This window comes from Pseudochaenichthys georgianus, chromosome 6, assembly GCF_902827115.2.
Source record: "Pseudochaenichthys georgianus chromosome 6, fPseGeo1.2, whole genome shotgun sequence".
Classification (NCBI taxonomy): Eukaryota; Metazoa; Chordata; class Actinopteri; order Perciformes; family Channichthyidae; genus Pseudochaenichthys; species Pseudochaenichthys georgianus.
In genome coordinates, this window is record NC_047508.1 from 32,694,337 (window position 1) to 32,714,124 (window position 19,788).

At 43.9% G+C, this 19,788-nt stretch overlaps 1 protein-coding gene across 2 annotated transcripts in view; it reads left to right on the forward strand.

The window, feature by feature from the left end:
• The first annotated feature begins 1,642 nt into the window (after positions 1-1,642).
• The window catches only part of LOC117448084 (reelin-like), a 96,757-nt gene continuing 78,611 nt past the window's right edge, over positions 1,643-19,788 (forward strand). For both annotated transcript variants that reach the window (XM_034085189.1, XM_034085190.1), the window contains exon 1: positions 1,643-2,183. In XM_034085189.1, coding sequence (XP_033941080.1) covers positions 1,931-2,183 — 253 coding nt within the window. In that variant the 5' untranslated portion in view covers positions 1,643-1,930. The remainder of the gene's footprint in view (positions 2,184-19,788) is intronic.

Sequence of the window (19,788 nt, forward strand, 5' to 3'; positions counted from 1 at the left end):
TTTTTTTTACAGCATTCTTGGAGTCTGGACTGCTATGTGGATAAACATGCTGACTGGAGTTCGTCTGGGGGCAGCAGCTGTTCTGACAGGTGAATGACTTCACTCGAGAAAAGTATAAATCTTTCCAAACACCAAAACAGAACGAAACATGAAACCATTACAGCATTTGGAACCCGTGAATTTTGCTCCCGTGTCGTGTTATCCCATGAATGTGCATATGGACATGGGTTTGTGTGTGTGTGTGTGTGTGTGTGTGTGTGTGTGTGTGTGTGTGTGTGTGTGTGTGTGTGTGTGTGTGTGTGTGTGTGTGTGTGTGTGTGTGTGTGTGTGTGTGTGTGTGTGTGTGTGTGTGTGTGTGTGTGTGTGTGTGTGTGTGTGTGTGTGTGTGTGTGTGTGTGTGTGTGTGTGTGTGTGTGTGTGTGTGTGTGTGTGTGTGTGTGTGTGTGTGTGTGTGTGTGTGTGTGTGTGTGTGTGAAGCTTGCTAGCTTGGGAGTGTTTATGTCTGTAATAGGCACTTAACCACACAAACCCAGCAGGCAGATAAAGAGAAACGCCAGACGAGACGCTCAGTGGTGTTAACAGCAAGTTCTTTAAGTTACTGTGATAATTTATTTAATGTGGTTTTCTCTGCAGAACCACATTATGTAGCAGCCCATGTCTGCTGAGAGATTATTCGAGCAGGGGGGGGCTAGTGTATCACTTACACACCGAGCAAGAGATGGATGAGCGAGAGAGATGGAGGGGGTGTGTGGCTGTAAAGTATGTGGGGTGTCGGTTCATGTTATTTGTATTTATTCCCGGATTAAAAAAGGAGAGATGGGGATGGTGGGGGTGTGGTTTTTACAGGGTGTTAAATACTTATCCATCATTTGGTGTGGTGGCTGGTGGGGGAGAGAAAGCAGCATTATGGCTGGTGTCGGCACAGTAGTAGTGGGTTAATCCAGAGAAGAGAAGCATGCTCTGACAGGGAGAAAAAGTTGGAGAATCCTGTGGAAAAGGATATTCTGATGGGGGGGGAAAGCAACAGTAGAGAAGAAGAAAAACAAATCTCAGTGCTGCTGAGGACGAGAGGAGAAACAGAGAGGTACAGGGTTGGAAAAAGAGGGAGAGAGGGGAGGGGGGGACCAAGTGAGAGAGAAGCAGTAACAGGCAAGAAGAGGGAGGTGAAGAGAACGGAAGAGGAAGGGAGAAAGGAGGTGTGATAGTGAGTGGGAGAGGAGGAGACAGTCTGGTGGACGGGCAAAAAGACAAAGGAAAGAGAAGAGAGTGATCGGGATATGTCAGTAGACTGGTTAGGGATGGGGGAACTAACAGATGCATAGAGATAAGACAAGGTCTCAGGAGAGGGATACAAGAGTGCAATGTGGAGTAACACCGTTTTAGTGAGAGGTAAGAGAAGGAGTTAGGGGGGAGGAAGAGATTAGGGGGAAAAGGCAGAGTGATAGACTGGTAGAGAAGAGGGAGGAGAGAAGAGCTGGATGAGAGAGAGGAGGGAGGCCGTCTCATAGAGCGCATACAGCACGCGTGGAGCTGGTGTTAGAGCGAAAGAGAGACAGAAAGAGGGAGGGAGGGAGGGAGGGAGGGTGGGAGGAGAGAGGGAAACAGAGGGAGGGGGTGAGGTATTTAAGCGCCGGAGCAGGACAGCACAGGCGAAGCTCTGAACTCCCTGAGAGTGAAGGTAGGACAGGGAGAGGAGGCAGAAGAACAGAGCTCTACAGTTTTCCTGACGGCCAAGCCCACACACTCACACACACAAATATAGCACATAGAAACACACTCACGCACGCACTTTTGGACTTTCGACTCAATTGTGGACTCCAAAAGCTGTCCTTCTCTGGAACTCTACCTGTGCCTTCCTCGCTCCCACTCATCACTCTCCTCAACTCCTCACCCACCGTCCCTGCCTCCGCCCCCTGCTTGGTGAGGGCAGATGGCCGTGGCGCGGGCCTCTCTCGGGGGTGCCTTAGGCTGTGCCCTGCTGGCCCTAGTCTTGGGGAGCAGCAGCATGGATTTCGGGGCACCCCCCGCAAGCTTCTACCCACGTTTCAACCCCTTCTTCTTCCTGTGCACCCACCACGGGGAGCTGGAGGGAACCAGGATGACAGAAGGTGGGGGAGAGGTGCTACTCACCCTTCAAATTACGGGGAACCCCATCGCCTACACCCCTGGACAGGAGTACCAAGGTGAGCACACCCCCTACGGCGTCCACTTTGTTTTTCTTGCTATGTTGACGAGAGTGGGATTTATCTTTTAGCAAATAGTGTTGTATAACAAAAAAATGAAATGTGTTGAATTGATCTGATTGTAAATTTCACTGATTGTAAAAAATAAAATGCATTTTGTATTATTTAACGATAGATTTCGCCCTGTGATAAATTCACTTTAAAATTGTAATTTGTTCTTGATGAGTAGACTGCTAAAATGTGCTTGAATTGTTGCATGTAATACATTTTACAAGAAAGAAAAATAAAACAACGTTATGATCAAGAACTCTACACACACACACACACACACGTGTGCAGTGAACACATTTCACTTGCAGCTGTGCTTTGCACATGAGGTACCGCTTTGGTGTGTGCACACAGTATGGGAGTGTGCAGTTTGTGTGTGGAGCTGTGGTTTGAAACCAGCATTTATGTAACTGTAATAAGTAGTGATGCTGAGTGGGACTCCTGTTTAGTGCCGTGAGCAGCGCTGGTGTTTTACTGCGCTGTGGTCCTGATGCTCCGTGTGTAGGTGGCTTCTCCACAGGACTAACCGTGAGATCTGAATGGACAACCGGAGCACATTACAAAGCTCTGACTGCTGGAAGTAAAGACGTAGAGATCAGTAAATGATGTCTAGCATGTAAGAGGAGAAAGAGATTAATGTCCTCTTTCCCACGCTGATGTGCTGGCACCTGATCTGGAAAAATGATCCCCCTCTGACCTCCCAAACTGTCTCATCATTCCTCACTCACTCACTTAACACTAGGGACAGTGACCTGCACAGGCCACCACAGACACACTGGGGTCACATTCCCATGCAGCTATCTTCTTCTCTAAATGTAGACACATATTATGTATATAACTGATCAAATCTAACATCCTAAATATACACACATGTTGTGTACTTTGCCCACATCTTCTCCTTACCCTGTCTTTGCTGTATTTCATCTAATTTGACATGGCAAACACTGGCTTTACTGTCCTTGCGCTGCTAACAACCGCAATCCATTATCATGGCAAATAAACCTCTTCATTTCAAAAAGGATATGTGAAGCAGAGTTTGTGTAATTGTTGAAATAAGAGGATATGAGAAGGCCAAGAAAACAGAGCTGGAAACGAGAGGATTCTGGAAGAAGCCATATTATCCTCTGTCTGAAAATAACAGCCCGGATCAGCCCTTCAGTCAAGCACCTTTTAACAGGGCCGGGCTTTTAGGGAGAGATTTGAATAACTAGCTGGTGGATGGGAGGGATAGCGCACAGAGAGGTTTAAATAATTAGCATTAGAAATGTGGTGGACTGGGAGGAGGGAGAGATTTAAATAGGGCCACGGCTGGGATCGGATGGAGTAGGGGGGAGATTTAAATGACGATGAGAGGATTGAGCAGATAAGATACCGGCAGCGGGGCTTGCACGGAAAAATGACATTGTTCCAAGCTGCTCACTTATTTTCTCCGTCCCATGATTTGGCACATGGTGTTCCCTCATTGTCACATTTCTGGGGTTTTGACTGAGTTTGCATGGAAGAATAAACTGCAAGTGTAACGTGGCTGTCTGTATGTTTAGTTGTGAAATCCGGACCAATACCAGTCTCTCTTTCATCTCATAGAAAATAGCTGGTTACATCCATTCGTTCATGTTCTCACCACAGTCACAGTCATTGTTATTGTTGCAATAATTGTGTGGTCTGAGAGCTATACATACGGTTAGATTGAGGGTTGCTGCATCTGTCTGTTCTCCTGCAAGCAGAATGAGAGAAAAGCAGTAAATCACATCTTCTGCTGGTGTGAGGGAAAGGGCAAGGAAAGTACTTGTGCCATTTTTGTCTTCTGCGAAAGAGCTTTTGTATTTTAGCGTGCTTCTTTATTTGGTTTGATCTCAATCGTTTTTTTCCAGATAGCTTTTTACGTGCACTCTGGGCTTTAGTTTTGGATTTCATTTGGTTTAATCTTCTAAAAGCAACGTGTGATCTAACCACTGAAAGAGCTGCATGTGGAAATGGTGGGCGGAAGGCATTAGAGATGCTGGCCGTGTGGTTGTTGAAGGGCTGTAGAGAAGAACACTGAAGAAAGGAGAGAGGTTGTCAGTGTAGGGAGGGAAAGTAAGATGAAGAAAATAGCTTTGAAGACCTGCTACAAAAGAGACAGGAGGTGAGTGTCTCCAAGACCCACCTCAGTATTCAGCGCTGAGCCACGGGAAGATTCTGCGAGGCCGATTTGTCGTATAGTAATTGGGTTTCTGACCTGACCTCACTGCTTCCCGCTTCTCTGTTGCTTTTGAATGATAAGACCATGTGTGGGCAGCATACTCGGTGTGTGTGTGTGTGTGTGTGTGTGTGTGTGTGTGTGTGTGTGTGTGTGTGTGTGTGTGTGTGTGTGTGTGTGTGTGTGTGTGTGTGTGTGTGTGTGTGTGTGTGTGTGTGTGTGTGTGTGTGTGTGTGTGTGTGTGTGTGTGTGTGTGTGTGTGTGTGTGTGTGTGTGTGTGTGTGTGTGTGTGTGTGTGTGTGTGTGTGTGTGTGTGTGTGTGTGTGTGTGTGTGTGTGTGTGTGTGTGTGTGTGTGTTGTAGACAAGATTACTGTGTTATCAGAATTAAATGACCAGGGAGAGAGGTTGCGTTGCTCTACGTGAAATGTTTGAGAGGGTGGGTGTATTGGCAGGATCATCCTGGACAAAATGGAAACAGAAATACTGTAGACACACTTTGAACTGCTGGGAAACGGAAAGAGGGGAAATGAAAATATTTCTGTGCTTGCATTCAGACTCAAGGGTCAATACCTTTTATGTACTAGACAAATGGAGACCAAGTGTCACTCACACACACTCACATACTGCCCACATACAGCCTCATCTTACAGAAGAGAGAGGGCAGCGAGAAGATGAAAGGTCACACTGGGATTTGAGTCTGTGCTCTAAATAATCAAACATGCTTTTTGAACCACTTTTGCTCCACTCAGGAAGTTCTTTATTACAAAAATGTCAAAGCATTTTTTTTTCTCTGACATATTTTAACTGCTATGTGAACGGGAGATGTTCTCCATACAGCAGCATGTTTATAGAGAGCAACATCAGAACGTAAGACCCAGAACACCATTTCTAAACACAGTCATAGGTTACTGTTATTCCTTCTTGTGTTTTTCTTGTCCCTTTTCTTTGGAAGTATTACGTGTTCATTTTCCAAGATAAAAAACAGTGTTAAAAAGGGATGATGACACAGCAGTGGGAGAACAGGAAGAGGCCACATTCTTCAAAACGGGCTGTTTTAGTATCATGGCCTTTCCAGTAAAGCACGTTGGATTGAAATCATGAGCAAAGGGGAGATCAATCTACTGTGTTCTGCATTATTATACGGAGAGAAAGCACAGTGGAAAAGATCGGGGAGGGTATGATATTGCTGCGCTGTGTCCTCTGCAAGTCAGTAGAGAATTGCCGGAAAAATGGAGGTGCATGAGCAGAAAATGGGCCAGGGAGATTGATTGAGTGCCTTTGGGTGTCGAGGAATACGTAGCATGTTTTCTGTCTATTTCATGTGCACATATTCAGTACTTATGGATGTAATGTATAGTTGAGTTCATCACGACAACAGATTCAAAATTCATGTTTGTTTTGACATCGTAGTGTTTATGATTGATTGGTGTCAGTTAGTCTGCCGACTTTATGTTTATGGTAGTAAAAACCCTAAATGAGTGCTTGTATTCACAATGCACGTATTTGCATATGGAGTTTTGGTGTGTTTCTATATGTAGGGATTTTGTCGGTGTAAAGCAATGAATTAGCCACTCACACTTGCCCCTGCTAAGACATGCAGGTTCAGGTAGGCAGCGTTGCTCTCCATCACACTATATTCATTGTTCCTATATACCGCTGAAAGCCAAACAATATTCAATGTGTGTCTCTACCACAGTGCCACAATTGAAAAACAGAGCGTGAAACAAGCGAGCTGCTTAGAGAACTAGTTGGCGGTACAGGCTGAAATGGCCATTGCTAATCTGTCAATGGTCTCTACAGCAGTCCCTTTTCCATGGACCTTTTCATGTGCAAATGATGGAAGAGGCCCAAGAAACAATCAACATTTCAAGGAGATTTGCGCGTTGGCACCAAATGACATTCTTAATGGGAACTTGAAGACAAATTCCTCCCCACAAAATACCATCAGCTCTTCCCATGATAACGTATCAGATTAGATATTGTGAATTACTTTACCATCTCTCATGCCAACCACTAGAAACGACTCAATGGGAAAAGGGCCATTATCTATTTGCAAAGTTGATAACTTGTCGTGATTGGGGGATTTTGTTTTGTGACTAGGTTGTTGACCGGTTGTTGTCATTTGGAAGCAAAGGTCACAGACAGAGGATCCTGGTAAGGCTTTAGGAAAGCAGATGTTATCTTACCATACGCCAGGGCATATCAGTAAAGTCACAGTGAGACATCATGGAAACACCGGGCCCATCCCAAGTCTTTGCAAACTCACATTTGTCCTTGTCTTTAGATTAAATACCAAAATGCCATCAATCTGCTGTGACTTGAGCAGCCCGTCGGATGTCATCATCGCCTTCTGCAGCACTTAACCTCTGAGGGTACCCTTATAGGTCTGCCGTCTGACCTCTGACCACTTCTTGTCAGTGCTGCCTTGCTTGGAGCTCTTTTCCTGCGGAGTGATTAGATTTGGCTGGTGCTTCCTACTCTTCCTGTCCACCAGTCTAGTGTCTCTGTTGATCTTAACTGTGGTATTTTCATGTTTTTGCATCTATTTAAAGACCAAGAAAACTCTTCAGTATTTCTTACGGTGCAGCAAGCACTGGTCAGTGAACCATCAAAAGAGTGGCCTAGTTTTCATGCAGATATCCAGTTTCGGGGAACAGGGACACTGAACAACGAGGTAAAAGTGAGGAACGAGTACAGGGGATAGGGGCTAATGGTTTAAGTCTCTCTTGTGAGCAAAAGAAAAGCAACACGCAGATAGCACTAGCCCTTTCATTGGTCCAAACCTGTGCATTCATTAGCTTCCCAGCTCTTCGGCCTCTCTGCCTCCTGCTGCTCTGCCTGAATAGGTCACTTCACTGAGTAGAGAGAAGTGTGTCAAGTGTATTACTGTTTGTATGGGCTTGCTGGGTGTGTTTGGGTGTTCTGTCTTTGTGGACATTGAAAGATGAACCATTTAAAGAGCATTGTATTCCCCAAGATATGCCAGTTTCCTTTATATGAAGGAGCAGATGAGCGAGAAATGAGAATGGATATTCATTGGGAATCTTTCCTTTGTCAAACATGCACGCTTGGCCATGCACACAGCACTCAGTTCTTAGCGGGTGATCCATCATGACATAGAGACAGGTCAGATGTTACGCTTGATAAACACAAATGTCCTGATCAGCGGGCTATTACAACTCATTGTGCCAATGTTACAATGGGACATGAACAGGAGGTTACTATGTTCCTCCTGTCAGGTGCTAAATGGCTGTGTGACGTTGTGTTCACAGGAACATGATCTAGCTATTATAACATACTTTACCAACCTATGAAATTGTAATGAGGCTACAGAAAACGTACAGTGACGCAGACTTTTCATCTGCCTTTGTATTTCCTCATAAAGAGGCAGTGAGCTGCAGCGGCTCTACTTGAGATGGCTCAGATGCCACCTATATGCTACTTTTGTGGCAAATTGATTTACTGAATCAGAGCACGGACAATCGCCTCGGATAATAGTGATATTGTTAGCTCTTGCCAGACTGGTGCCAGGTGTGGTAGAAAACGCTAAAAATGAAGGCAGGGAGTGGATCCCTGCCAGGCAGAGGTGTTTGCCTGTGCCTGTCTGATCTGGGCAAGCTGCAAGAAACTCTTACATGTTTTATTTTAATTTCCTCAGTGCATTTATTTTCCAGCCAAAACAAGAAAGCTCTTAACAAGCAAATGTGAGTTGTGTTTTCAGTGACTGTCATGAGTGGGCAGACGAGTGGATGTAAGTATTTTCAGGATGTTGGAGTGTGTGCTTGCCTTTTGGGGGTTTGTCTGATTCGGAGTGTCTCTCTGTTGATTATAAAAGCCGGGGCGTGCCGATGTTGGCTAATGCTGTCCCGGTATGTACTTGCTTGCAGTGATTCCCATGTGTTTCTTTCTGGTGTCTGGAGATTATTTAGACAGCAGAAGCACCAACACAAATCCCACCACTGGCACTCCTGGTACAACAGCAGCAAAAAAACACACACACATTTGGTGACATAAAAAGTGTTTCCATGCCTAAAGCACAAAGCATTTGGTTGCAATTTGTTAGCTACTTACCTACTCACATTCCTATTGTTGTTAAAGGTTACGTTTGATGAGGAACTCTGTATTTCAGCCTGTGTATATGTATCACTCCCAAAGGACAGCCATAGTAAGTAAGAGAACATCAGCCCACAGAGCCCACACAACATACTCTAACCCTGAGGGATTGAGGATGAATCCTAACCACACTTTGTTTACAGCCTACATTTTTTCAATTGAAAACACAAGGGAAGCACCCTTCTAAGGTCTACTTTAGCAATTTTTTATTGGCACATTACAGTTCGCCTCCTTTCCTCTGCCTCTTTGATGTTTACTTTAATTTCCAAACAGGTTGTAAACATAATTACAATGTTGTTTTTTTCTTCGTAAAAAGCCCCAACTCCAAGTCTACATATAACATGAAGATCTGTATGTGTCTATGCAAACTAATGTCCCCACCCCAATCTACCCCTCAACAATGGGCCAGTGTTCATTCCTCTTAAGGAGTACCAAGTGGCTCCAAGCCGGATTCTGAAAAGTGATGGATCCTTTGGAAACCTTTCTTCCCCCCTCCCCATCCTTCGTGCTGGACGTGTTGTTCTCTGGGGTGGTTTCCCAGCCGTTGTTGATTAGCGTGTCAGCTTTGCCGATGGCCTCTTCCTTTTAGAGAAAGGAGCTCCTGTTGGAGGATTGTGTACCTCCTCCTCCTCCTTCTCCTCCTCTTGCTCTGGATCCTCCTCCTGGCGGCTTCATTGAGAAAGCTGTAATCCCTGCTTGGGGGGGCAGTGTGTCGTCTGTGCTGATAGCATTCAGAGGGCCTTGTAGCACTCCAATGGACCCACTACAGAGGAGGCGGCATGGTGCAACTGGCTGGGTGCTGGGCACACGGCGCGTGGCACAGGCGGATTAGCCCCGGCTCTACCCCCCATTCAGCTCCAGCCTCCTTCAAACAGCCAGGCCCCTCTGCCCACAGAGACACGGCAGGCTGTTACAGGCAGATTACACATCCGTGCACATGCACCAGCTCACACGAACTGCCGCTGAAAGTGACAGCATGGGTGAGGGGGTTAGTGTTTACAGGACCCCTGAAAATATTTCATTCCCCTAATGCTCTATGTTGAAATCCCACGTATCAAACCTCATACCTCCAGCCCCCACAGGTCTGTGTGTCATCTCTGACTCAGGATTAGAACATCAACAGTGATACTCCCAATAGACCAAATAAAGATAAGAACTTTAATCTTGCATTTAGGATTTACCAGAAAGACTTCTCAACTGCAAGCTTACCTTTCACATGTCATCAATACATATAAAAATGTCCTTTTCTACCATGGAATACCCAGAGGAGCAGCATGTCTTACACCTCAGTGGATCAGGTGTTTGATTGTCTTCTTGTCAGGGAGTGATTGCGATTGAAGAAGTGAGACTTCTCCTTCCTGCCTCACTGCATTCAAGGAAAGCTGCCTGTTCCCGTCCAAAGTAAAGGACAGTGTTCCTCTGTCCATGGTTGATTTCTGTCCTTCTTACTTTCTGGGAATGCGTGTTTGTGGCTTGCAGCTCAATGCTTAATTATACAGGGACTAAGAACATGAAATAAGGCAAGCGCCGAATCACACCTCAGCATTTACCTCAAAGTAGAATACTTCTAACAAGGTAGTGGAACATTTGTTGCCAGTTGAAGTTGACCGTGATTTAGGCTTTGCCAAGGTTTAAGCAAGACATGTCTTTGTCAGTGACTCAACACATTTGTTTTTGGTGCGCACGTGACTTTGTCTGGAAAGCAGAGGCTACAGAATGACAGAGTTGGTGAGTTATCCTTTCTATGGAGTGTAAGCAGAGGTCTGAGGTAGAGGTTAAGACAGTGAAGAGGTGGGGATGAGAGAGGGGTGATGGAGGGAGCGTGACAGTGTTAATTACAGCAATGAGTGCATTCTTACCAAGCTGAGCCGGTGTGATTAAGACTGGATGTCAAGGGAACGCTCCCCATTGATCCACTGCCAGTAGAGACCATCTAGTCTTTCATTACTGCAACCCGCTTGTTAATTAGAAATCAATCTTTACCCTCTGCTCTATGACGCCCCCTCCTCCACACCACGGTGTCACTCCCCTTCCAGCCAAACATTTATACTCAAGAGCAATGGAGGCACTTCAGACTTTGACTAATGTCAGTTAGTTTTTTAGTTTTTCACTTAGTTGGCCATAATCTGTCATTTTCACGCCAAGAAAGAGCAGGGAGCGGAGAGCAAAAAAGTGAGGCACAATATCCTGCCTTCCTTTCCAGCTCCCAGGACGTCTTTCAGCTCTCTAAGGAATTTGCCAAATTCTATTATTGCTTCAAGACTGAGCACTGAATTCAAATGTGCTCGCTGAACAACATTTATCATGTTGCCTTTCAATAACATCTTTGTTCAATTGCATATTTTTAGGATCAGTGAGAGACCAGTATCGTTTTTCTGTAGAAAACTAAATCAGACCGACAACAAGGCTTATGGCTCATTTATATTCAATGGATTAGGGATGTTTGATTTCACAATAGTTTTTACTATAACTATTACTTTTTGCATAAGTTGACCTACTGACAATACTTGTTATATGATAATGTGAATGAAGGAAAAACAAGATCTGTAAAATAAACTCCAAACAAAAAATAGTTATGTCCTAAATTGTACCTGCTTTATTGATGGGTCATATAGTATAAAGTCTATCTATAGTCTTCTGTTTAATAAGTGATGTTTTAATGAAAGTGTGTTTCAAGCAGGAAAGAGGGTGTGAAGAGTTGCTGAAAGGACAGACAGAGTGGATGTAAATGTTCCCCCTGTGTAAAGTGACGGCTCAGTTATTCATATTAGAGCCATCATATCTGGTATTCTGGGAATTGGTAAGGACTGCTACTTCACACATCTTGAGTCTGCGTTTTGCTCTGTGTAAGTGCACATTCAGTATATAAGTGTCTGCATACAGTAGTAGGCGCAAGGGAGAGCAGCTGTGTGATTTTACAAAAAGATAGACGAGTCCAGATGTTTCTGGGCAGCAGGCATTTAAAGCGAGGAGCAGATGCCTTTATGCTACAGGCACATAGATGGACTCATTTGCAGACAAAATATGTGTTTATAAGTAAAAAACAAAGATATATTTTTATTTTAATTGCTCATTTTCATTATTTTGGTGGTAGCAATATCCAAGTGAAACCATAGCACTTTCAAAGACTCGTAAGAATGTAAAACATATTATTTCAAAGTCCATCCATGCTGCGCGTAAGGACTCTTGTTTTTTCAACACTATTAACAATCACAGTCTAACGTAAAGTGAGCACCGTGTCTTTTACTTTTTTTCATGAGGCTGAAACAGTTCAAAAGTCCAGGTTTGGTTCTCTGATAAAAACTGCAGTTTGAAGTGTCAGCGCGTGTGGATGGCTAAGAGGAGGGCAGGTGCACCTGGCGCTAACTCACTCGCCTATTCTCTTTCATCTCGTAAACCTGAGTGAGCCTGGAATATACAATGTTGGAAATACAGGGATGGAATTTCAGCAAAGAAAAAAAACTGTTTTTTATATATTGCATTTCTTAGTAGAGTACACTATGACATTAAAGTATTAACTTTTGGGGCTATTTCATCTCAGTTGGAAATGATTCAAAAGAAGCGCTGTGAGTCATTTTAATAAACCATGACTGAGTAGCTCCAAGATATTGACATTTATTAAGTTTGGTCTATTCGTCTGCTTGTATGTGGGGAAAGGTTCATGTTGTATACCATCAAAAACAGCCTATTTGAACTAAAACAACGATAGACTAGATTCCCTCTATATTTTGACCCCTGTACAGGTGAGTACTCCTGTACTGCTAACATCTTATCTCTGAAGGGGCGGCACATGTATCCATGGTTTTGACGAGTTGAAACGCTATTAAACAGCACATTTGGTTTACAACAAAACATTTGTATATTAAAACGGCACCATTGCTGGATGGTTAGTCAAATGTAATGGCATTATTTTTGCATGATAATGGTAGTAAAGCAATGAAGACAGACATCTTCTGTGTGTTTAGAACCAAATGATGCTGCTTTTCAATTTCTCATGTGCTTAAAAGTTGTATCTTACTTCCTTCATTTTATCTATCACTTTGCGTCTTTTATTGACTTACAGTAATAACATGCACACTGGTAAGAACAGAGATCTAATGACAGAGATTTGGGGCTCAGTTTCATATAAGATATTGGATACAATGGATATTGGATTGATCCTGGCCATTGTGCTGAAGCACTCCAGTTATCAGGTTACTTTTAGGATTGTCTCTAAGATTGTTGAAATAATTGTTCTGCAGTTTTGTTATTATGATAAGGTATACCAATCCCCCCTCTGCAAGCTTTTTTAATGAAGGTTTGTAGGTATCGAGTGGTTGTTCAAAGGATGTGACTTCTATGGCCAGGTCGGTCAAACTGGACTGACAGGCGGTCACTCTGGTTGACATAGACCTTTGTCCCTCATCCTTTTCCTGGTCACAAGTCTCAAGGCCTGGCTGTGACAGATGCCTTCCGGTCATGGCTCTACAGCGGTGGAGAAGGTCGGGGTGGGCTGTTCATGGCGGTCGGGACAGACCAGCTGTGGGGAGGGGGTGAAGGTCGTGTAGGCTAAGTAGGCTGGCGTCCCTGAGTGGGACACAGCGGCCAGGCGGGTTATATAGCTTGTGGTTGACAGCTTGGCACTCATTACCTCCGTCCTGTTTCCTATCAGGGCAGCTCCCGATGGAGAAGGTGAGATTGAAAGGGAGTTATGCAACAGTGCCGGTCCATATCCAATGTCTGCATTTGGTCTGTGTGTACTTTCACAGCTGGCCTGCTGGTTGGCTCTGTGTTTTATTGTCTTTCTGTGCAAGTGCGTGTGATAAGACGTTTCTCTTAACACATGTTGATGGATGTGTGTAGTGTCTGTCTCAAGCTAGCAGCATAGATTTCAATTGAGTGTGTGTGTGTGTGTGTGTGTGTGTGTGTGTGTGTGTGTGTGTGTGTGTGTGTGTGTGTGTGTGTGTGTGTGTGTGTGTGTGTGTGTGTGTGTGTGTGTGTGTGTGGTGTGTGTGTGTGTGTGTGTGTGTGTGTGTGTGTGTGTGTGTGTGTGTGTGTGTGTGTGTGTGTGTGTGTGTGTGTGTGTGTCCTGTGAGGAGTTGTGGTTTGGGCCTTTCCCCAGTTGTTGAGGCTGACTGGACTTTTAATGTTTTCCTACATTCCTTTGATTTTCCCTGCAAGGGGAAGCCGTATTCAGTGTCTCATCTCAGTAACCTGCGTAGCTTCACATTAAAGTGGTTTATGTTCTCATGTTAAACACTTTGTCTTGTAATTGTGATTATGCATGTTGCGTATGGCTCTGGTAGGTTGAGGTACATGCTTTGCTTGTCATGGCTGTATGGCTGAAGCCTTTTCTGTGTCTGCAGAACACATGGTGTTGATCATAAGGACAGCTCACTCTCCAGTCCTGGCAGCCATTAGGCAACAGAGGGAAAGAATGACAGTGTTCCTGAACCTTATTACAATGTAACCCTTTACAGCAACTGCCAATTATGCTGATTGATATTCCCTTTATGCTGAATGTTTGGTAAATCTAATAAATATTATCTAGTTCATCTCTGAGTAATAATTCAGGATCTGGTTGCTTGTTGCTTCAAGTCATGGTTATCTTCTTACCAAATTGGCTTTAGTCTCATGTGTCATTATGCTGCTTTCAAATCCGTGTTTCAGTGCTGTACGATATCAGTCACCTCTGTGGAAACATTGGTATGGCTGCCTTTTTTTAGTTTGTATTTGAGTGTTGTATGTTTTGTAATAATGGACCAAGAGTCTCTTTAAATAAAGATGATGATGATGATGATGATGATGATGTACAGTACATATTTACTAACCTTTTTTCCCTTCTATCAACATTGATGACGATGAGATCCATATAACACACCCTGAACTCGTCGAAACCTATTTAAATTCTCATAGCAGGAATCTGAACTGATAGGATGTGGGGACTGTTTGAGGTCTCTGTACAATGAACCGATGAATAATGTTGAAAGCCCAGAGAGATGACTTTCTATCAAAGCCACTTACAGGTAAAGAGAAAAGCCTTTGAGTTGTCACAGTTTTTCTAGCACACCCCTGATTTGGAGTTGTTCATCAGTGAAAGAGCCTTTCCAGTGGTGTGGCTTGTAAATGAAATGTCCACTTCTTGGTACATTTCTGAGAAAGATAGCATACTAGTACATTGTGTGCAGCATAACTGACAGAACATTTGCAAATGGTTCTAACCCAGATATTAAGTTATGTTTATCCTCTAATATTCTCTGGAGACACCTCTGCCTGCTTGTTTTCAAGTATGAATGTGACACACAGGCTAATATGAATGCAAACAGACACACACATACATTGCATGGTATGAGAGCAGCACAATGAAGTGTGAGTCTGAAGCAGATGATGCGTGAGGAACAGGATGTTTGTGACAGAACTGCCTCTTCACTCCTGTGAAGCCAAGTTAGGGAGGCTTGAAGGCTTCAACTCCCTCCTCGGTAAACGGAGAATAACTTTAACAAAACTGGACTCAGTACAAGAACACATTATTTACACATTATGATCTTTGGCAGTGATCATGAAAGGATCTGCAAACTGTTCCCAAGAGATTCGTTGCTTTCATGCAACCATTTTTTAGAGATGTTGCTGTTGCGAAGACCTGTAGAAGCTGAGTGTCTGAGATGGAGTGCTTCACAGCAGCAGATGGCAGTGCCAGCAGGCCAGGATGGTGCCAGGAGGTTACGCAATGGAATGATTCCTCTGAGACCTGACTGAAACACCACATGACACATACATGTGTAGAAACACACTTCACACTCAATCTTCTGAAACTGTAGACAGACATTCATACCTTTTTGAGATTCAGTTTGTCTTTATCCTCTTTAACTCGTGTTAAGTTTAAAGGATCAGTCTCACCCCTCCTTATCAGAGGACATAGAGGTATATCCTTCATGATGTCATGCTCAGGTGACTGACAGTTTGAACCATTTCAGGAAGCTCAGAGTGAAGTGGCACCCCGACACTGGCATGGCCACAGAACAGATGGACATATAGCTTCCCCATGGTCTGGCCTCCATTTCCTGGGCCTCTCTGGGGCACGTGAGTCTGCCAGTGGGATATGGGTCAGATGGTCGGCTATCTTTGACCAGACCTTTGCCAGGAAAACCTCCACCCTTTTGGAAACCAAAAGAGCACCCTCCTGGTTCGCTGGAGGACAAAAAAGGGGATTTCATTGATAATATTTTCTGTTAGAATACAGCATTTTGAAGAATTTGCCTAGCTATGTGGCTACTACTACTTCATGCTTTGACAGATGACAATATTTTCTTTACTCTCTGTAAGTGAGGTCTGGCAAATGTTGTCTTTTCAACCTCCTTGTGTAACCATGAGTTTTTAGTCTTGAGGCATTTTAAATAAGGGGTATTAAATTCAAGTGGACAAGACTGAGATGTAAATCCTGTCTTCTCTCAGAGCTTCCTGTCCAGCTCCAGTTTTGCTCCTCACCATGCTGTTTTCTAAGAATGAACACATGCCTCCAAGTGTTGCCTACAGTACCACACGCAGACCCTGCTTTGGTTTACCTGAAGGAGACATTATCAATGCTGCTTTTAGGATGCCACTCAGCCTTATTTGTATGAGCCTAATATTATTGCTGACCCAGCATACACTAGTCTTTTCTCACGGTTTAATAAACCTGCTTTCTTTTCAAGAAAATTGTCTGAAACCATCTTTTAATCATGGCTGCTCTGTGCATGTAAATAAATAAAGATACAACCAGAAAAAAAACAGATTTCCTGTCTACCTCAGGTGTTCTCATTTCTAAATGCAACAGCACATCTGTTTTTGGATTAGTTTAAAACCCCTACCAACAAACCCAGAACCATATTTGTACCATGTTAAGGATGCTTTTGCAGTGTTTAGAATGAGGGAATGCAAACCTGTAGAAAATATGGCGGAGAAATTGAACAAACAAAATCAAGCCAAGATTTGTTGGTACAAAAAAGTAGCATGCTGTTGTGCACATAAATGGAAATATAGGCATTGCAATCAACTGGCAATTATTTGTGATCTTATTTTTTCTCAATAGATTGTCACAGAAGATTAATTTTCCATTACTGATTAGTCCTTGCTGTCTGTATTCTGTGTGTGTGTGCTTGAGCGCTGAAAGACTTGTAAGCAAAGCGTGTGTGTTTTGTTGCGTTGTGTAGTGCGCTGTTACTTTGTGCCTTAACATTACTCCTGGTGGATCCACAGAAGTGAAGAAAGCCCCAGGCCCATCAATAGTTGAGTAGGAGCACGGTTGTGTGTGTCTGTAATGAGGCATACCACATCGCATCATCAATATTACATGCCGGCTTCGGGCCAGGGGATGTGCTCTATAGTGTGTTCAAGTATAAAGTATGAGAGTGTGCGTGTGTGAGTGCTATGCATATAGTGTAATGAGCGCTTTTGGAAGAACTGAGTCAGGTGCACGACAGACGGCAGACTTGTCCAGGAGCATGGAGAGGTCCTGATGGGGAGTTGTGAAGTGGGAGGGAGGGAGACAAAAGGCGCCTGTAGGTGCACCTGACTCCTCTAGAGCTCTGGGTCTTCAACACATCTGGAACAGCTGCAACCTCCACATGTTACTCTGCCCCCGCCTAACCCATCCCCCAATACTAACCCTTGCAATCACACAAACAGAGTTAACATGGCATAATATATTTTAAGTATATATTTGTTTGGAATTGTGCATTTTTTTCTTAAACCTCAGAATCTGCATTATCAATATGTCTCATACTGACTCATACAATTATAGTTTATAAAAGTCCCCTATTATTTGCAATGGATTGTCATGCATGTTTTTACTACACTCCATGATTCATAGTTAAAGTATTAGTGTCTTTTAAGCCGTATTGCAGAAAAAGCCTGACATTCACTCCAGATGTTTGGGAAAATGGTCTAGTGTAACACCCGGTGTGTTTATATACTGTATGAACTAACCATGCGGAAGCTCACACACACAGAACCTGCTAATGTGTAGAACGAGCGTTGATAATAAAGTTCACCCACATTCTCTCCTCATGGCTTTCATCCCCCTTGGCCAAGTGAACAGTACTCAGAAGGAAATGAAGTATGGACAAGAATTTTAAAGGCTACCATCAAAGGCCGCCAGCCTCTTCCTTTAGATGTGTGTGTGTGTGTGTGTGTGTGTGTGTGTGTGTGTGTGTGTGTGTGTGTGTGTGTGTGTGTGTGTGTGTGTGTGTGTGTGTGTGTGTGTGTGTGTGTGTGTGTGTTTGTACGTCCTCATGTGTGTGAAAAGTAGCCCCACAGGTGATTAGATCTAATCTCATCTGATTGGCTCATCCGTCTGTTGCGTTCCACAGGCAATGAAGGGAGGGGCGTTAGAGGCCAGTCTAAATAATTTAGATCTTGGATTTGTATTGATCAGGTAGCGCTGCTCTCTGCGGGCCACTCCACTACTACCTATCTCTTCATCCCTCTTCACCCCTGCTCGTGTTTTTCGATTGTAACCTTGTACCCCACGCTTTGCCTCCCCTTTCACTCTTTCTCCCCATCAAGTTCCACATCAAACGGAGTGCAAGCACACCACTGTGAGGGAGCAGAGAATGCATGAGAGGGGGTAGATGGGGGGAAAGTCCAGGAGAGAGCATTTTTTTTTACCACTGCTGGGAGAAAGGTGTACGCGGTGGGTAGAGAAAAATAGATTATGAAGGCAGGGAAAAGTGTGTGTGTGTAGCCCATATGCAAGTGTCTGTGCAGAGTAATGGAGTGTGTGTAACCTTGGTGATGCATGTCAGTGGAAATGCAGAAATTAGCGTATTGTATGTACTGAGGCTGGTGAAGCCCGGTTCAACTTAATGCATTAAATCCAGTCCATTACTCCGTTAAATACAGCATCATGCCATGGCCTTGGATCAATACAACATCATGTAAACACTGATGACCTGTCCTACCACACTCTGGGATGGATGTGTTGAATAGATAATGTATTCTGGGAAGCAAAAGTAGCATAAAAGAGGAGATGTATGCTCAGCATGAACATGATAATTGCTTGTTTGAATGGAAAGGCCTGCATTCTGTTGGTATTGTAGTGTGAGAGGTGCACTGAGCAACATGGATTGAATATGATAATGTTTCTGTTGCCAAGCAAAATATCCGTCTTTTGCACAATAGAGCTTTTTGAACACGCTGTACATGCTGATAGAATTTGGCAGTGCTGACAAGAAAACAGGAATACAGAGAAATGACTTGTTGCGCACACAGAGATATTTATACCAAAGAGAAATATTTGCAAATAATTGAGTCTTTGTAAAATTGTTATTTTGAGATAGTACAATATTCTGTTAACAGGTTTAATTCATTTTCAGGTTTCCAGAAGTGATTGAAACAAAGGCATAGACTATACACAGTATGAAATCAAGTGTGAACCATGGTCTTGGATCATAATGTGGTCTTAAAAAATATTCAAACGGAGCAGCCTAACAAGTGTGTCATTTACTGTAGTATGTGTTGTTGCAAATAGCATGTAAAAACAGAATTAGTGCCAAAGCTTGGTTTCGTTGTAAAAAAAAAACACGACAGGAGAAGAGAAAAGGACATGTCTGGATATGATAAGGAGACCGGAGGGATGAATTATTGAGGTTTTGATATGGAGGAGAGGCGGGACAGGAGCAGAGAGCTGAACAATGCTCTTAAGACGGGGTGTAGCACTTCCAATATACACAGAAACATGCAGAACACACACATTCACACACATAAATGCTGGGCGCCAATGCGAGAGCGCGTTAATGGAGTCACCCAGACAGACAGGCAGTGGGCCACACACTCTGCTCTTCCCACATTGAAACACACAAAGCCCAAAAGAATGAACGCCTTAAGAACCAGACCGACATTTTGCTATTCCTACACAAACACACACCAACGCCGCGGGTGTCTCCTCCTTTCCCCATCCACTTTCACCCAAAAGCAGGGGGATTCCAGGGTCAGGAGATAACCATGCCTTCATGTTTCCCCCATGCGAAAGGATTGTTTTCCCCAAAGTGTAAAAGTGTATTTTTATGGGAGTGTGTTTTCCTTTGAGCCACAGACAGTTCCCCTATGCTCTGATCTGGCTGGCTGGAAGCAGTGGCTGAGCTCCTTCCTCCAGTGATGTAGCTGGCTCTGTGGTCCCGTCACTCAGGGCCTTTGTTTACAGGGTAGATCGATAGTTAACTTGCTGCCGGATACACTAAGCTGTGAATCTGAACAGCTGTGTAATAGACCTCTGGCAGTGTTCTGCTCTGCTGCTGTTTACAATGACC